General features: G+C 42.6%; 2 protein-coding genes and 1 long non-coding RNA gene across 6 annotated transcripts; 1 reads left to right on the forward strand and 2 right to left on the reverse strand.

Annotated features, from left to right (window-relative positions):
* Positions 1-826: 826 nt before the first annotated feature.
* Positions 827-2,860, reverse strand: sqh (Myosin regulatory light chain sqh). Of its 2 annotated transcripts, XM_043431061.1 has the most exons (4): positions 2,715-2,856; positions 1,616-1,819; positions 1,327-1,540; positions 827-1,201 (listed from the first exon to the last, which is right to left on the reverse strand). In XM_043431061.1, the coding sequence occupies exons 2-4, from the start codon at positions 1,803-1,805 to the stop codon at positions 1,081-1,083; spliced, it is 525 nt and encodes a 174-aa protein (XP_043286996.1). In that variant the 5' UTR covers positions 1,806-1,819; positions 2,715-2,856; the 3' UTR covers positions 827-1,080. The 2 variants fall into 2 exon arrangements, with proteins under 2 accessions (XP_043286996.1, XP_043286995.1); XM_043431060.1 differs by having other exon boundaries at positions 1,327-1,819; positions 2,715-2,860.
* Positions 2,858-3,503, forward strand: LOC122417519 (uncharacterized). The gene is made up of 2 exons (XR_006262296.1): positions 2,858-2,985; positions 3,137-3,503. It is a non-coding gene; the product is annotated as an uncharacterized lncRNA (long non-coding RNA).
* On the reverse strand, positions 3,499-18,871 carry fw (furrowed). 3 transcript variants are annotated; one of them, XM_043431051.1, is made up of 22 exons: positions 18,587-18,871; positions 11,811-11,931; positions 10,816-10,874; positions 9,905-10,114; positions 9,699-9,794; positions 9,445-9,567; positions 8,161-8,324; positions 7,898-8,024; positions 7,348-7,497; positions 7,080-7,256; positions 6,795-6,974; positions 6,569-6,687; positions 6,254-6,488; positions 5,991-6,164; positions 5,694-5,873; positions 5,361-5,606; positions 5,098-5,277; positions 4,791-4,964; positions 4,532-4,711; positions 4,331-4,439; positions 4,032-4,220; positions 3,499-3,951 (listed from the first exon to the last, which is right to left on the reverse strand). In XM_043431051.1, the coding sequence occupies exons 2-22, from the start codon at positions 11,897-11,899 to the stop codon at positions 3,837-3,839; spliced, it is 3,276 nt and encodes a 1,091-aa protein (XP_043286986.1). In that variant the 5' UTR covers positions 11,900-11,931; positions 18,587-18,871; the 3' UTR covers positions 3,499-3,836. The 3 variants fall into 3 exon arrangements, with proteins under 3 accessions (XP_043286986.1, XP_043286985.1, XP_043286984.1); XM_043431050.1 differs by lacking the exon at positions 18,587-18,871 and adding an exon at positions 16,134-17,110; XM_043431049.1 differs by lacking the exon at positions 18,587-18,871 and adding an exon at positions 13,664-13,757.
* Between the last annotated feature and the right edge of the window lie 111 nt (positions 18,872-18,982).

The raw sequence follows: 18,982 nt of genomic DNA on the forward strand, positions 1-18,982 counted from the left end.
TCGAGTCACGTTTTCTCTGTTTGTTTATTCCGAATTCCGATGATAAATCACACTTCTCCTCTGGGATTATCTTATTTATTTAACGTCCTTGGGTTACCATAAAAAATAGTATTCTCAAAGTAATTCTTGACGAATGTGCTTATTATATGTATGATAAATTGAAAATTGAAGCGCGATCGCGGATTGCAGAAAATATGGTTATCTTATATTTACTATACACATCGAGGGAGTATCTTTGGCAATTTTTGGCCAGATTGAATATAACAAATTGAATAACCGATGGATAACTTTTCTGAAATTGCTACATGCTCAAAGAACAATCGGACAATGATCGGGAGTCTTTTTATAAATCAAACTTTTAATTTTATTTATGACCACATACGCGGCGGTGGCTTGAAGCGTGAAATTGGCCATAAAGATAAATTGGAGCGAACGGTGGTGGTCAGTCATCGAAACGTGAGTCATGTTCTTGTTCATAATCTTCCTTTTTGTTTTGTGTGTATTTCATTCGGACCAATGTAGTTTAAAAACGATCGTTATTTGGGACTCGATCCATCTTGAAAAACATTTTCTTCCGAGATTCTCCGCGCTCGTCCGAAGTTTTATTGACCATCCAAGACTAATAATAATGCAGAAATATCGACACGAATATAATAATGTATCCGACATCGCGTGAGTAATCGGACCGCAGTATCGAGACGCTTCTTTCATTTTTTTTTCTCGTAGCCCCACCCTCCGTTCTCGTTGTATTTGTTTTTTTTTTCTCCGATTGAATACAAAAATCGGGCAACTAAGGAAAAAAATTATAAAAAATTATAAACGTGTGAACCGTGCAGACGATGATTCGTTGTATTAAAATACAAATGCCGATTCTACGACAATTAATTCATCATCTCAATATTCTCAATAGTAATAGTAATAGTAATAATAATAATAATAATAATAATAATAATAATAATAATAATAACGGAGTATACATGTTTGGACACGCGTTATGTTTCTTAAATGCTCGTCGTCGGCTTGACGACGACAGAAAGTAGAAATGGTAAACAGTATTCGGATGAACATTCGAAATCGCTCTCACTGTTCGTCCTTGTCCTTGGCACCGTGTTTGAGAATTCGCGTGAATTCGAGATAATCGAACATGGAGCCCTTGATCGGTGCCTCGCGATACATTTCATCAACATCGTCGTCCGTGAAACTGTCAAATTATAGAAGTGAGCGTGTCAAATGACATTAATCAACTATTGATACAACATTTATTGAAACGAAAACATTCATTCGCCACCTATGATATCTCTATTAAAGAAAACGACAAACTCTCACCGATCTCCCATTGTGGTGAGAAGTTCTCTTAGACGTTCTTCGTTGATGTGTCCTGTATTTTCCTCGTCGAAGCAGCCAAAAGCGTTTTTGATAACATCTTCCGGATCGGTACCCTGCAGCCTCTCACCGAATAGAGTCAGAAACATAGTGAAATTAATGGGGCCAGGAGCTTCATTCATCATTCCCTCAAGGTATTCGTCCGTTGGATTTTTTCCTGCAAGTTCGGGGCTTACTTTTTTTTTTTTTTTCATACATGTCTCAAGAATAGATTGAAATAAAGGATACGTACCGAGAGAAGCGAGCATATCATGCAAATCCTCTTTATCTATGAATCCGTCGTGATTGTGATCTATCATATTGAAAGCCTCTTTGAATTCGGCTATCTGAGCCTGATCAAACATGGCAAATACGTTGGAAGTGGCACGTTGAGCTCGTTTTTTCGTTGTTGCACGACGTCCTGCTGTTTTGCGAGAAGACATCTTTGCTTTTCTTTCTGAAAATAAAAATGAAAATTTATATTAAAGGGACTCTCAACAATTTCATATCCGATACCAAATACCAGCATTGTTCTTGGCAATTCCCCGATACAAGAAAAAGGCTGAACAAAAGCGTCTATCGATCCCCATTGTTCACGGAAGGTCATCGTTTATTTTGGTGGAACAGACGCACCACGGTAAGAGACAAAAAATTTGGATAAAAATAAGTTGATAGCGCTGCGGGGCATTAAACTCGTTTGAATTGGGGCATGAGCCAATTGTCGAAACGCGATCTTAGCACTTTCAGACGAAATTGAATCTTTCGTTCGTGTACGGTTGTATCGGAACAATGCAAGTTATATAGAGAAGCAGGATAAAAGCAAAACTCAGGCTTTTAGAAAAGTTTTTAATTCCGTAGATCTACGAGGATCTCGCGACGATGCAACGCATGTTGTGTATTGTTAGGAAATGCTGGCAACTCGTTCATCATATTATTTTTATGTATATTGAATGAAATTCATTTCACAATAAAATTTCATTCGCGGATGCGACTGGTCACGCTCGTGAGATAAATATCACACGAATATAAATGCAACATCGCCAGTTGTATATATAAACACATGGAAAATTCGTCGGTAGGAATTAACCGATGCTGCTCAAAGAAATAAAATTGCTTCGTTCAAAATTGCGGGCGTATTACGTTTAAAATAAAAAGCGATGACTGTACGGAATTCTTTTGGTGTGTCGAGATCAATGGCCGCTGTCCGCGTTCGCCATCGCGCAAAAAATATCTGTCAAAAAATTTCATTCTTTGTCCCTGTTGCGACTCGTTATTGGATCTCGAAATTGGTGATAATACACGTTCGAATGAAATGATAAAAGGCTCACCGAGATATTCGATAAAATACTTACTGCTGGCTGCTGTTGTAGTTGAAACGTCGCTAACGCGTTCAAAGGTGTGAATCAGACTCGCGACACACGCACGTCACGGAGCAATCCAAGACCCCTCAAACGAAGTTTCCAACCAAACGCTCCCAACTCGCTTTACGCTATACCACCACACCCGACGACGACGACGACGAAACGCTTGTGCGCGCCATCCAGCGAAGAAATATGAAAACATTACCATTCGAGGCCTTACACGGTATCTTCTTTATTGAGGCCATTGTCACACAAGATAATGGTGTGTATGTGCGCATAGCATTTTTTTTTCATTATATCAAAATTTGGAATATTATCCCGTATATTTCGTCATTTTTGTCCGCCGTTGAAAAGTCGCCAAAAGCAGCGGGCGTGAAATGTATTTTTTATATTTTTATTAATGCACCTGACAGCGGCAGCAGCAGTGACCGAGAGCTCCACATTCGAATTTCCATTGTCCTTATATGGACAGCACGCTCTATACGATGGTAAGCTCGCGTGCGCGTATAGAGCTCCTATCAAACATTGCCTTTTATGGACTCGCATCACTCGATTTCATTGAAATACTAAGTGAGCAACAAATGTTTCGTAATTTCGATCCTCCCTCTGTCACGCTCGCCAAATTTAATGAAAATAATTTCATTATACGCATGCACCATATGCATTCTTCCCCTCCTCTCTGCTGCGCGCATACATGTATATATTTACGAAAGAAAGAAAATGTAAACGTGGCATAAAAAACCGGTTGAAATAAATTTCCACGCTCGCTCAAGAGTATAATCATATGTTTTTTTATTTAAAATGAATCATGGTATACAAACTAAAAAAATAGATTTATCGGATAATGCGGTATATACAGAAAATCATATACAAACGATCGCAATGAATCGGCTCGATTATCGAGAGGATAAAAGCGAAGAATTTAATGAATAAGGTGGTCTAGCAGGCTAGGTTTTCTTCTAAGCGTAACTTTGAACAATGTTTCACAGTTTTTCAATTATTTACAGGCTCTAACGTTTATCACGGTGTAGATTCGTCGCATACTACATATAAATTGTTATACGACATCGTTTAGTCGAAACTTTTAACATGAAAAGTTTAGCATCTGAATAGCTATCGGACGGATACGCCATTGATGGTGATGCCATTTCTTGGCAACGGCTCAGCCTCGTAATGGCCGGATCTGGCGCAGTTGTAGTTTCTCCGGGCGACTCCGTGGTGGCCGTGCCTGGAGGAAAAATTTGAAAATTAATTGGCACAAGGAAATAATAGCGAAGACGTAGCATCAGGTTTCAGGATAATAATAACCCGTATGCGCTGCCGCTGATACCGTAGGGACTGTCGTACAAGCCTTCTTCGGGTACGTTCTCGTACATTCTATTATTATTGCCGGTAACGTCGTTGAGACTGGCATAAGACATAACCGCCGCGCTTTGATCCTCTTTTCTTTCAGCCGCCTGAACATTTTCCGTATTCTTCACCGGGGTTGCTTTACGCCTACGAGCATACGATATTTAGTGCATGATATTTCGATAGATAATAATGAGAAGATGCGCGGCGGCGGCGGCGGCGGCGGTGGCGGCGGCGGTAGGGCGCAAGAAACTTACAATCTGAGATAAACCAATCCCAGAACGAGGAGAATAACTATGATGACACCCGCGGCTATTCCGACGCTAGTTCCGACCCCTTGAGCCTCCGCAATCTCGTTAGACGTCACTGTTATCGGGTGTAAGTAAAAATATATTTGAACAAGGTATGAAGGAGGGGCGCATACGCGAGCATTGCAGGAGTAAAAAATGATTACTGACTTTGGCACGTTGGTTCTTCGCCGCTCCAACTCCCGTTTTCCAAGCACTTTCGTAAATACGGACCGATCCTCTCATACTGAGGCAGGCAGTGATATTCGGCGGCTCCTCCGTACAGGGTCGAACCGTTTACGACGACTACACGGCCGTTCTCAATCGGGTTCGGATACTTGCAGTCGAAGGCTACGAAGCAAATTGTTGTTGTTGTTGTTGACGAGGGGGATGAAAAAATGGAAAAAAATAAGCGTGAGAGTGGCTTTACCGAAACAGGCTGGCATCGTGCCGCTCCAAGAGCCATTCTGCAGACATATTCTAGTCTCGTTGCCTTCCATGTAATAACCGCGTGGACAACCGTAATGGGCTACACCCCCGACACTGTGAGTCGAGACTTGAGTCGAGAGAGGACTCACTCTTTCCGGATCTTTGCATCTGATTTCTGACGATGAGATCAAAATCGGTTGTGGTTGACGGTTATATGCCAATAAATCTCTTAGAGACGTCAAATATCACGAATTGGCGAAATTTGACTTTTTCCCGGTTATACGAAGAACCAAGTTTGGGTTTGTTACCTTTGCAAATGGGGATATCGCTGCTCCACGTGGCATTTTCCAGGCAGAGCCTCCTCGCGAAACCGTCGAGTTCAAAATTACCGTCGCACTCGTAAATCGCAGCCGCACCGTAATAAGTCGCGTTCGAGGTGAGGGTATAACGCCCGTGCTCGGTCTCCTCCGGTTTTCCGCAATCAACGACTGTAACGTCGATCGGGAATGATCATTAAAAAAAATTGATCGACATTCGACTTGGGAAAATTCGAGGGGATATGTATACTCACACACGCATTGGGGAACTTGGCCGCTCCACTTGCCGTTGTCCTCGCACGTTGATAGCGGTTCACCGACGACCTTGTATCCCCTCTCGCATCTATATTTCGCCAATGCCCCGATCTTGTACGAGGTAGCACCGGTATTTGAATTTTCGGCAGTTCCAGTTCGCACCAACGTTCTACCGTACATCCTGTCGTTTCCCGTTACCGAGAGGATCCCGTGCTCCGCGAGTATCGGCTCCGGACATCGAATCTCTGCCAAAATTTACCAACGATCGCGAATCGTCTCGTTTTAGCGATCGCGAGTTGCTAGAACGCGCGCGTATACATTACCGTACTTACCTTCGCACTTGGGCGTCGCGTCGCTCCATTGTCCATTGTCCAAACAGTATCGTCTCTCAACTCCGTTCAATCGATAATTTCTCGTGCAACTGTACGTTATTTCACTCCCAAGATGAGTACTTCCATTGACATAATCGACCGCACCGTTCAACATCGGTAAGACCTTGCCGCATTCGATGTCTGCTCCGTTAATTCGTGTCGCAAATAATATCAGCAAGCAAATAGAGGAGAGGAGACGCGTAAGACCGCGTTATATATGTGTTAAAATGCTAGGTATATATAAATAAAAAAACTCACACTCGCAGCTCGGTACGTCGCCGCTCCATTCGCCGTCTTTTTCACAAGAGTGTTTGGCCTCACCGCGGAGCAAATATCCCGTCTCGCAGTTGTACTCTATCGAGCTGTGAACATTGAGGTCGTAACCGACGACGTAGCTTCCGGCTGGAACTTGGGGCTCTTCGCAAGTTATAACTGCAATAAAACGCCGTCGTGTTGAGCTTAGCCCCGTTACAAGCGATTTATATAAATAAGATTATTATACATAGACACAAAATACTAACGCTCGCACGAGGGTGTCTCGTGACTCCATTTTCCTTCTCGCGTACATTCTTGACTCGATTCACCGACGAGCCAATAATCCTCCAGGCAAACGTACTCGACCAAGCTCCCAACGGTAGTCGTATCGTTTATAAGATTCACCTTGCCAAATTCGATCTGTGCGGGGGCCCCGCAATCAACGAATTTGCATTGTGGCGCTTTTCCCGACCAATCCCCGCCGATATCGCACCTGAGAACCTGATCGCGCGACCGTACAAACAAACACCACGTGCACACATTAGTTTCGTTACGATACCGCGCTACGAGCAAGTACTCACGTTTTCTCCAAAGAGAATAAAACCATTTTGACAATTGTAAGTAGCCGTCGAACCGACCCGTCTACCCGTGCTCGTCACAACTCCTCCGCTTATTTTCGGTGGTTCGGGACACCAGTCGACTTGAGAGGTGACAAGAAAAAAAAAAACAAACAAAAAACAACATCGTTTCGTCACGCGGAACCAACAAATTCATCATAATAAAATCATTTGTTGGAATCCAACTCACACAGACACCGGGCTTGATGACCGCTCCAAATTCCTCCATCGCCGCATCTTCTTCTCGTCTCTCCGATGAGAGTATAATTCTCGTTGCACGAGTAGTCGGCGAAGGCTCCGTAAGTCGTTCTTCGATCGATCAGAGTTATTCGTCCGTTGATCAATTCCGGTAACGTTCCGCAATCGACGACTGCGCCGACGCGCGTACAATGGGGAGGAAAAAAAAAAACGAGTTTAGTACAACGGAGGCGAAGATCGCCCGCCGGTTTGCCCGTTTCGTCGTTAATACACTCACATTTGCAATTTGGGGGAACGCCACTCCAGAAACCGCTGCTTTCGCAAATTCTCGTCTTCGAACCGACGAGCATATATCCGTCGGGACAAACGTAATCGATGCTCGAACCGATGCTTCGCTTCTTACCGATAACGGTTGTATTTTCAGCTTTTTCCGGGCTTCCGCAGACGGAAGGTACTTGTACGGGGGGAAAAAAAAAAATTGCGATCAACGAACAGGATTATCGGATATTATCCGCGATTATGGAGTTTATCCGATGAGATTTTACCGCTCTGACAGATCCAGTGGAGGTAGTCGAGATTACAACCGACGTCGTTCCACAGCCAAGCTCTTCCACCGTCGAGAACGACACAATTTTGTTCCCCGTTGTAATTGTTCGGCTGATCCTTACCCCACGACGGACGTTGAACTATTTCACCTGTTCCGATCGCGCTTATTATCGACAAGACTCACACGTGTATCAGCAAAATAATAAAAAAAAAAAAATAAAATAAATATTTCATTTTCAGGCTTCGCAAATACCGCTCGTACGGTGTCGCTACTTTCGCGCCTCGAGCGCATCCACGTGTCGGCTTTTACTTTCACGTTTCATTGAACGCGCCCACTAATATAATAATTAACGGAAGACACTACCGTTGAACGACCTCATCGCCGAACGATCAACGAACGGGTTCGAGCGCACCAACGCAATCACTCGCATTGAAAAAAAATAAAACCCCGACAATTACGTGTTTACGAATATTCCATCGTCCGAGGTAGGAAATTGTCGTCGTTACAATGATTAAAAGCGTTAAACACACCGCGAGTGATGGACTTACCGTCGACCCAACGCCAAGTTCTCGCTGTTATCGAGGGTTCCTTCTGAGCACCGATCCACACCAATTGGGTCTTTAGCTTGTCCTTCCTCCTCTCTAGATTTTTCAATATGAACGTTGATGCGACACCCTGTTGTTGAGGTCGTGGCGGCAGCAACAACAACAAAAACAACGAATGAAAAGACACAGGAGTTTGAAGCGAGCGCTTATCATTATATTAATTGAAAATTATTTATTTTGGCATGCGCAATGATAACATAAAATACCTGAAAATTATGAACCAAGTCTCCACCGCGGGATTGACAATGGTTTCTAGCCTCTTGAAAAGATCCACCCTTGGTTATGACGAATTCGTAACAGGTCGAATTGAAAGCGGCAATGTCGGCATCGGCAGGTGTACCAGCGTGGGCGCATCGATCGATCGAAAATTCTTTAACAAAGCTCCATTTAACACCGTCTTTCTATCGTCGCTCAACTCAACGACCTATAATTGATATATATATATATATATATATTAGGGTGGCGCAAAAAAATCGACTATTTTTTTTTTTCATCGTCTCCTATGAAAATATGTTAATTTATCGTGTTTCAAGAGTCCCCTCCAAAAATAGTCAAAATTTGACTTTTTTTATTTAAAAATTTTTTTTGCTCAATACAGCGAAATTTTGTACCGAAAAAACCAATGAGTTTCGGAAATTTTCAACTCAAAATATTCATTTTAAAAGGTCGCTCAAAATTCATTTTAATTTTTATATACTTAAATTTTATTGTTTCGAGCGACCTGTAAATATTCATATTGATTATCAATTTGAATTTTGAGTTCCAATTAGTAATGCACTACGAAACGGAGGAAAAATCGTATATAACAATGTAGGAAATAGACCAGAAACACGGAAATTTTTTTACCGGCGTACCAAACCGTGTGTGTTTGAGCCTGCGCTATTTTTGCTTTCATTAATTATAAAGTACTTGTTCGCAAACAACAATTCGAAATATTTTTGTTGGTAAAATCTACTTGATAATTATTCAAACAAATTGTTCAAAACATCACTCAGTACTTCACCAAATTCACTCATTATGAGAGTCAATAAATGTTTTGATTAAACAGATATGCTCTATTCATAATTAAATTTTCTCTGCTAACTAGTTCTCGTAATTGTTTGAATTGTTTAAATAAAAATATCGACCTATTGTAAAATCATACCTTGTCACGTCAGATTTTTCCTTCATTTCATTGTGTATTTCTAACCATTATCTTACTTATTGAAAGTGAAAATTAAAATGAATAATCAATATAAATATTTAAAGGTCTCTCGAAGCATCGAAAGCAAAGCATATAAAAGATGTAATTAATTATGAGCGACCTTTAAAAATTTTTTTGTTGACTTGATTTTTGGAGGGGGCTCTTGAAACATGATAAATTAACATATTTTCATAGGAGACGCTGAAAAAAAAAATATTCGATTTTTTTGCGCCACCCTAATATATATATATATATATATATATATATATATATATATTATAATATTATTATTATTGCTACCACTGACCATCGGTCGCGAATACTTCGATCTCGCACAGGCTCAGACTTCCTTCCACGCCGACCAATTGAAGAAAAACGTATTGGCCCACGAGAGCTCTGGCACAAGCGAAAGTCTTCGTTATTCCTTCCTCTTGGCGACGATTGCCACAAACCCAAAAAAAAAAATTTCATGATGCAAATTGATTTTTCACTTAATTTTTATAGTATCAGCCGATCAAAGTCAATCAGCTGTTTGAATATTTCGATTAATGAATGAATCACCTATGGTTCCTGGAAACCAAGCGCAGAGTGGATTCCTCTGCAATTCCGCGCTGCTGTTACCGACCCTGATCTCGATATCCTGGAGCGGTTGATGACCTGTACTCGTGTGCGGATCATCCAATTTTTAAATCTCAATAATTCCACATTTGCACCATCGCATAACGAATATTAAAAAATCAGGATCAATCAAACGGTAGTAGAGTTACCGCAACATCCTCGGGTTGTTACGCGAATCACCTTCACCGCGTATGGCTTGAGCAAATCCACCCTCCACCAGGGGCTCGGCTCGCTCTGAGTCTCGGTGCATCTTTTCCCATCGTGCTCGGTACTGACGTCCCCGTCGTTCCCGTGAGCCGCCTCACCCCCTCTTACCGTAGTCGATTGATTCGCCGGTTTACGAAAAGCCACGTTCGTACCTGTTCCGTATCCGTTTTTCCCCCAAACATTTCATTATTACCGTCTCATCATACTTGCCTCTCTCTCTCTCTCTCTCTCTCTCTATGAACGGATCTACTTTTTTTTTTTACGCGCTTCAAACGCTGCGCGAAACAAGCGAAATATAGTTTTTGTCTCGACGCCGTGTGCGACGTCTTTAAAAGACGTCGCATCATCGATCCGCTGAAAGTTTCAACGAAAATTTGCTCTGTATAGTATTATATATAGTCGAAAACGATTCGTCATTCCTTTCGGTGAATTTTGCGATAAATTGTTTGAGGTCCGAATATAATATATTACCATCGAGCGCGGGTTTACCGATCTCATATATATATTTATGTAAAAACGCGGAATCCCTCAATTTGCGGTCGTACATTAATCGGCATTATTTGTCATTCGCCGCCGTAATGCGATATTTACCGAGTTCGAATATTTTGAGAGAAAGTTCGTTCTGCTCCGAAAGCGGGGGAGAATATTCATCATGCGAATCTTGCCGAGAGAGTTCGATGTACGAAAAATACAGTGCACGGTTTTTTTTTCAATCGTCCGCTTGTTCACCGCTCTTGTTACGCGGCGCAATTGCAGTTCAACACAATCATGACAATATTATCGCGCGAGAATTTAACACCGGCTATATATAGTTATTCGGTGCTGAGCAACGGTTCGCGCGCAGTATACTCACCGCAAAATGGTAATTCTCCCTGCCATTTCCCCTGATTGCTGCATTTTAGGATGGATTGTCTGTAAAAAGGGGATAAAAATTAAAGATTAAAAGAAAAAAATTAATGATCCGGCGGCACGAGTCATCTCGTTGGGTATAAGATATACTTTGCCCGCCGCTGTGTTTTTATCTTAAAATCCGTGCGATAATTATTATTATTATTATTGGAAACGCGTGTTTTCCGGTTCTGTCGTGTTTCGGTCCGCAGAAATGATGGACACGCGTAATTTCTTTTGTGTACCGCATTTGTACACGTAGTACTTGACAAAACAACCTTCGGAATTGTAACGAGGCGAAGGAAAAAATGTTGGTTGGAAATTATGGCGAAACATTTTCGTGCCAGTCACGTTCCCGAGAGCCCGTTAGCTCCGAATTTTTGTTCCGTTGCAACATCATCCTATACCGAGGCATTTTTTTTTTGTTTATTCCCTCTCTTCCTGCTCTATCGTTCTCCGGCCGGTGTACATATCTCCCTTCCCTTCGTGTATATATATATACACACAGTTTATACACGCCGGTCTTGGAGCGAACGAGCGAACGAGCGAACGAGCGAACGAGCGAACGAGACACGTCAGCGCGATCGTGAGATTGCCCGGACAAAGGAACTTTTTTCATTTAGTTTCGTACATCGAAGTGACAAGTTTTTCTTAATTATTTTCTCTCACTGGACAATTATAATCGTTTTACTATCGCAGCCCCATTCGCGAAATAATGAATGAGATGAAAATGGGTCGTCGATCGAGCTGGTATAGGGCGCGTCTGCGGACGTAAATATCTATACCGTTATTCGCGGGCACGAATTGGTAAATGACAGCAAGCGCGAAATACGAGAGGAGAAGAAGAAAAGTAGTGAGAGGTATATAGAGAGCAGGTGGTTCGAACCGAAGAGAGAAGAACAAGAAAGTTGGCAGAGTCGCGCGTGAAAAAGTCCCTCGGATATTTGTATATACACGTACCCGAAGAGTTCGTAACCGGAATCACAGGTGTAGGTCGCTAGGGTACCAGCTGACAGAGTCTCGTCCGTGAGCGCGACTCTCGAATTCATCGGCACTGCCGGATGACCGCATTTCGTTGACCCTGCGAATAAACGAAAACACATGGAACGAATAGTCAAAAAGCCATCAATTTTTCTTCTTCTTCTCCTCCCGAGTCGCTTAGTACCGAGATCTCTAAGATTTTCTCCGTATTCTCTAGATAAGCTGCGTTCTCTAACGGTACATAATAATAATAATAATAATAATATTGCATCAACGCCGAGCATCGAGCGCCCGATAATTCCCCCGCGGATCCGACTGCATGGATTTGTCGTTTCTGTATTATTCGCGTTTCATGCTGCTCCCATGCAGAAACGGTACCTATACTATCTATACAATGCCGAAGCTTTTATTTTTACGCACCGAGTAATTGAAAAATTTACAAAAGGTGCTGCCAGATATCGGCGCAGCACCAATTTCGTACACAAAGATTTTTCTCAGTATATATAAAATAATAATATAAATCCGAGGATCAACGCGATGTGAGAGGGTTTGGCTCGTATCATTGCAAGAAAATAATTGACAATTTTATCGTTTTTTCTCGCGACAATAATGCTGGTCCATTGTAAACGTTTTATTGCGAGCCCGCACCAACACCAAAGAGAAGAGATGCGGTCGCTCTCTTTTATCCCCTCCTATTCTCTCGCAAACTCTCTCTCGATCATGCGTATATCTATGTACGTAATTCCTCGCAATTGCGTATATGTATATATATGACGGAGGTGCGCGCGGAGAGACGAACGCTGTACGCTAATCCTACGCGAATTCCATTATCGGAAAATACAATAAACCGGCCGGCCCCGACGTTGCCGCGCACCTTTTCTCATTTCTCTATTTCTTGGCAAAAATTAACTCTCCTATTCTATCATCAACTAAACACTCTGCGGGTACTCCTTTCGCAGCATCCATGTTTGTGCCCGCGTACATTCCTCTATTTGGAATTTCATGTCTAGCAATTAAAACGTATATATAATTACTCCGTTGGAAGGTCGTTCGTTTGGGAAACACCGTAAATTATCGTATACGTCGCCGTGCGCGCAACACGTTCAATCGCGTCTTGCTACATCGCCATTGTTATATCATTGTTATTTCATCAATAAGGCATTGTATTTCCAAATTTTCTATTATCATCATCATCATCATCATCATCACCATCGTTACGATTCAATTTTCATAACCGATTGTTATATATAAAACATTTTCCCATAATTACATTCCAATTTTTTTAATTTTTAACGATGCGCGTTGGGCCACCAGACACATTCACGTGAGAATACGCGAAGAATATATATTTTAATCTCTCCCCGAGAGACTATTTTCGTAACTTTTGGTATAACGAGCGATCTTGTATATAGTTTGGGCCAAGGACGCGAAATGGCACCTGCTGTGATATATAACTGTCCTCACAATTCGACTCTATATCGGCAAACTTTATTTAAAAATTTCTTGATTACGGCTACCGCGCCTCATATCCTCCATAATATTCGAGCGGTCTACCGAGAAAAAACTTGCGCTTCCTCTTTTTATTTCGTATTTTCTCGTCGAGGGGAAAGTCGAGGGCAACAAGTGCGAGCGCTGCTTAGAATAAAAACCGTGTTCGACACGCGCGACTGTATAGCAACAATTTGCCAAGGCGCATAACCCCGCGTGCGTTTAGTACGTTCCTCTCTCGTTTGACTCGTATTCTTCTTCACGAGCAACTTCCGAAAGCTATTTTTTTTTTATATACCTAGTAACATATGTAGCCATTGAAGAATTGTATAGCTTTTACGCACCAGCAGCAGAGCCTGATGTTGGCGCTGCTCTTCCTCCGCTTCCTCGATTCAATCTATTTGCGACAAGCGCGCGGCTCATCGGCAAGATATTAGAAAGTTTACTCAATTTCCTCCCGTGCGACTTCTTTCGTGCGTAAAATAGTAGTTAAATGCGAACGCGTAACGCGTTCGCATTTAACTACTATTTTGGTCATTATTCAGTTTGGCATTTCGGGAATTTTCGCGACTGGCGCTCGGCGTACCTATATATATACGCAAAGGGATATAGCGCAATAAAATGTCATTATTCTCATCGATTTCATTGTAATATGATTAACTGTCCGTTCCGCTCGAGTCTGGGTTACTCGGTTACAAAGCTTGAAGGTAAAAATAACGGTATAATAAACGTGACCGATCGAGGAAATACCGGTGTGGCGCGGCGGCGGCGGCGACGGGGTTTCTCGATCGCGAGTCGAACTCGTCCAACATCCTCCATTCTATATACCGCGATTGCGACTGCCGACTCGATCGATGAATTTCATTTTTCGAATAAATCCGAAAAAGAGAGCATAGAAATGTGCATTTTTTCGTGAAAAGAGTGGTTCCCCGGGGAACCACGAATTGAGAGTCCGTTTGCACTAATTTCGCTACGACCCAAACGAATAATCAATATCATTATTTTCCGTAATTTTAGTTTTCAATCATTCATCCGTATTCATCGCGGTACAGCGGTACAACAACCATTTTTTCCGGAATAAATTTCGCCGTACGCTGGTCACGCAGATGGGAACAATCGAGTGGCGAAAGTCTTCCGGTATTTTTTGCTGAATTCACATTTAAAGAGGCGGCGGTGCTCGTCGTCGTCGTAAGCAAAAAAGCGTGGCTCGTCGCGCGTCGCGGAACTAAAGGACCTGTCGAGTTGCTGCTCCGCATTGTTGAAACAAGCCCCGCGTATCCGCAACATTTAAAACGAACATCTATGCATTTGTACATCTACCAGAAACGCAGCAACTTTTCGTACCGAAATGACGCAATCTTTTGTTGTTCTCCTCGTTGGAAAAGCTAGAGACTATAATACGATTCGAGGTTATCAGAGATATAACTTGCCGGCGAGCCCTTGCCTTTATTTTACAACGAATGTTCGCCGCCAAGACATTGCTTTCGGAGCGCAAAGCATGCACTCGTTGCAAACGCGTATATGATAATACGAGCCTTCCTATATACCTGCATGTCCATGCAAGAGACAAGTACAAGTATACGTATAGCGCACCAGGAACCAAAAGAAATACTAATGCGGCAGGAGAGCCGCGCGCGACCGCTCAATAGTACGTGTTATGTACTATAGGAGTTTGTATAAATAACTTATTACACGAATAACCCACATGCTCGCTGTTCTAAATGTTACCTCTATCCCACAGACCAAGAGCAGGCTCTTAATGAAAATACAACACCTCGCATACGTGATAAAATATATAAGAACGACGCGCCGCCGGCGGCGTTGCCTCGATATTTACGCGAAAAACAACATCCTCCTAATTAGAATTCACATCCGAGAAGCGGTGTATAATGCGAATGGAAATTATAGGCCAACTCGCGAAGCTGTGAAAATGTGGAGCATCGCGTAATTGGAAAAAATGAGCATGAGAGAAATTTAATTGCGCATCGCCATCCGATGAGCTTTTACATATATTCTTGAGAGCGGTCTCGTCGTCGATGCTGCGGCGCTGGATCTTTCTTTGAGTATTACAACGAATCCAGGAATTTTTTCCTTAAAATTCCATTTTACAGCCAATTATGACGGTCGTTTACGCATATTCTCTCGAAGCGGGTTCGTTCTCTAGCTCGGGCAATTATAGTCAATAGTATAATAAGAGAGCGCTGCCGGTTCGAGAGGTTGAAGAACGGTTACACACGGGTTTTCATGCATGTATGGCGTTCACCGTAACGGGTGACCTCGGTGGATTTAGAGTTAAAAGCAACGAGGACATTGAGCCAATGCGCCGCATGGGTACGGGTGGGTGGGCGTCGTGCGAACGAACGAGCTCTCTCAGACTCGTTTTGTTTTTTTCTTGTTCGATCATCTCTCTCGCTCCTTCCCCAGCAGGTCCGCGCTCTCTCCAAGAGCCCTTTCTCTTTCTCTCTCTCTCTCTCTCTCTCTGAGCAAGAGTCGCGCAAAATGTTCCGCATCGCTATATTCCACCTTATGTTTCAACCGCGACGGTTTCGCACCGCCTTCAACGACGAAGAAATCCGAGGTTAAAGCGTCTATATTTCGTTTAATTTTAAACGTTTCCCCCCCATTGGTGCAGCAGCACTTTTGCAACTCCCTTAAATCTTCTTTCCCGTTTCATACAGGATCGTTTTAGGGTACGTATCGTTGAGAGAAAATAATAATCGAGTCATCCGGACAACAGGTTTTCAACGGTTCGGCGGTAAAAAAAGGAAACGAATGGAATGGTACATATATATATACATATCGATTGAGGCTTACCTTGGACCCCGCTTATCAATATTCCCAAGAGGGTCCCCAAGATCCTGAATTTCAGGATCATATTATCCAAAAGATTTGTCTGGCGCTAGCGCCAGTTCAACCCCATCCACTCTTGGCACAATTATACGGGCGGGGGAAGAGAGAAAAAACAAAAACACGTTTTCGCAGGTTCTTTGTTTACCGCTACCAATCGGCGATATTCAACCAAGAGTCGCAATCGCCTCGACGAGTATAATCGCGATTAAAAATCTGTCCGCGCGTTCGTAAAGAAATTCCGACCGTTTCTATTTAAAAATTTTAAAACCTTCCGTTGCCGCCGTTCCGGCTTCAAGAGTATCGGGACACCGGGAAAAAACTGGATTCAGTCAGTGGCTGATGCGGTGTAAAAAAGAAGGTATAAAAAATAGATCCGTCGGTTGAGCCGCCCTTCATCACTTATCGTCGACACACGCGGGCGGGCATTGAAGTCTCCGTTGGCATATTTCTATACGGTGTTGCACCGACCTTTCCTTCTTTTGACGCAGTAATAGACGCGCGCACAGGTACGAAACAACGAAACACAGTCACGCATTTGTTTTATACACACGACTTGTAGTACACATGCACCACCGACACCTCCTCAACGATGCGAATACGTATGAGCGAGCGCTCCGCAAGGCTCTGCGGAAACAGTCCGACGAGAATATATGAAATATCCAATGGAATTGTGTGTTTGAAACGCACGAGCAACGGCTCGTTTAATCGTTCTCATTCCCTCCCGGGTACTATCATCGTTCTGGCACGGTTTATACTTCAAAATGATCTGAATTTATATTCCAGCGATCGTAAACGTTCGAGGAAGAAAAAGAGAAAAGTGAAATTTATTTGTGAGATTTTTAGGAATCGACAGTTTTAAACTAGTGATTCGAAACTGAGGTAGTACGAGCGAGGAACTGGTTCACGAGCGATCCGTTCCCTTCACCGGACGATCGCGGAGTGCGCCTTGCGCCTTTGCTTTGCCTTTACGTGCGACTATACTACGAGAAAGCAGCGAGCAGCGTTTCCCCTCGTCCTGCGGTCTCGAATTTTCTCAGGTTACGCTATATACTGTTCGTTATAATACACACACACGCGCGCCCGCCCGCCCGCCCGCGGACCGTGTGTGCGTGTCTTTTGACTATAACAGAGTAGATTCATATAATATGAAAGTAAGTCCGTTTATCCGTGCAAAGAACAAACCTCATATGCTCAGGCTCATTATTTCTCTGGACTATACCGCGTTCGATCCCAAGGAGCCAAATCAGTCAAACATTTCGAGCGGACTGCTTTCGCCGACGCGACGATGCTGCTAATGCAATAACTTATTATTATCGCACCAAATTCGCATTAGATTCCCTTCGTCCTCCCTGCTCGTTCGTTAATTACCCATCAGCGGTATAATATAAAAAAAAGACAATAAAAAAAAAGTGAGAAAGTAGTATAACAAACGGATGTGAAGACTGGTGACAATGAACGCAATGCGATTCGTCGCTCGTCGCGTCGTTCTTCTCCTCCTATATTCGCTATGTGCCAAGTCATGATGGGGGGAAGCAAATCGACACTAGCGTACATAGTGGTCAATTTTCGCATTAAAGGACGCTGTTTTAGTTCATTTATTTATTGGCGCTGGAGTCGCGCACGTAGGAAACGAGTAATGAGAAATATTTGAAAAAGATTCGTTGTAAAACAAACGAACGGGAAGATACAACGTTCGGGAGCATTTTATTATTCACAATATTCTTCGAACTTAAATGGATTAGATGGAAATAGTCATCGAGACCGCTGAATAAAATTTCTCGTTCCGTTTACAAGAGCACAGCGTTTGATATAATTATCAACGAAGAACGCTTGTAAAAGAATCCCGTTGACGCATGTACCAATCGCTCCGTTCCCTATCTATCCTATATATAGTCACGTACAGTTATGTCCGATCTAGCAGCACCTCTCGATCTTAGAGAATCTCTTACGCGCGAGCGCGGTTGTAATATTATTCCCTGGCCCGGACTAATATTAAGAGCAGATTGAATATTAGAACAATTTCTCTATATATAATATGTTTCGGTACGAAAAATTACGTCTCTCGCTCCGGACGATTTGTTGAACTTGCCTATATGAAAGATTATCCCTATATATATGCTCGCGTTGCTTTTACCATTGACCTACCTTCGTTTTTTATTATTCTTTTATTCATTTCTTCAGCATCTCCCTCGACCGAATTTCATCCTTTTTCTTTGCACACACCTTTCTCTTCCTCTCTTATTCCTTTAACGATCAACGATTCAGGAGCATAATGCGATCTACCTCTACCCCGCTTTTCTCTCATTTTATACCATCTGCTGTTCCTCTTTGCGATAATTCCTTTTACTCTCGCTCGTGTGTTCATCGCGTAGCCTACGTCAAACGTAAAAAAATAATATACGACGCTTTTTTTTTACCAGTTGGATGACCGATCCTCACAATCGTCGTCGTCGAGTCTCTCGGCACAGAGTTGCCACTTCTCACAGCTTTCGCGGACGATATCGTCTTTCAATTTATTTCCATCATTCTCGCTTAATTCTTTTTCTTCCGTACACCGCGAACGCCATTTTGTGGATCGAGTCGATGATGCGATAATTGAAATGTTGATACACTTGTGTGTGTGTTTATCTAATATACAGTGCCAAATTTTCGTTACAACTACGAAATATACTCTTATCCTCGAGGAGAGCAACGAGAATCGTTTACAATTTCTGCAACGATTGCAATATTTCAATCGACGAAATACCTGCTACGATGCAATGCCATTTCTTAGCTGTCGCGTGATAAAAGCGCGAACTTTGTTAGTTGTTGCG

Source organism: Venturia canescens, chromosome 10 (genome assembly GCF_019457755.1).
Source record: "Venturia canescens isolate UGA chromosome 10, ASM1945775v1, whole genome shotgun sequence".
In the NCBI taxonomy this organism is placed as follows: domain Eukaryota; kingdom Metazoa; phylum Arthropoda; class Insecta; order Hymenoptera; family Ichneumonidae; genus Venturia; species Venturia canescens.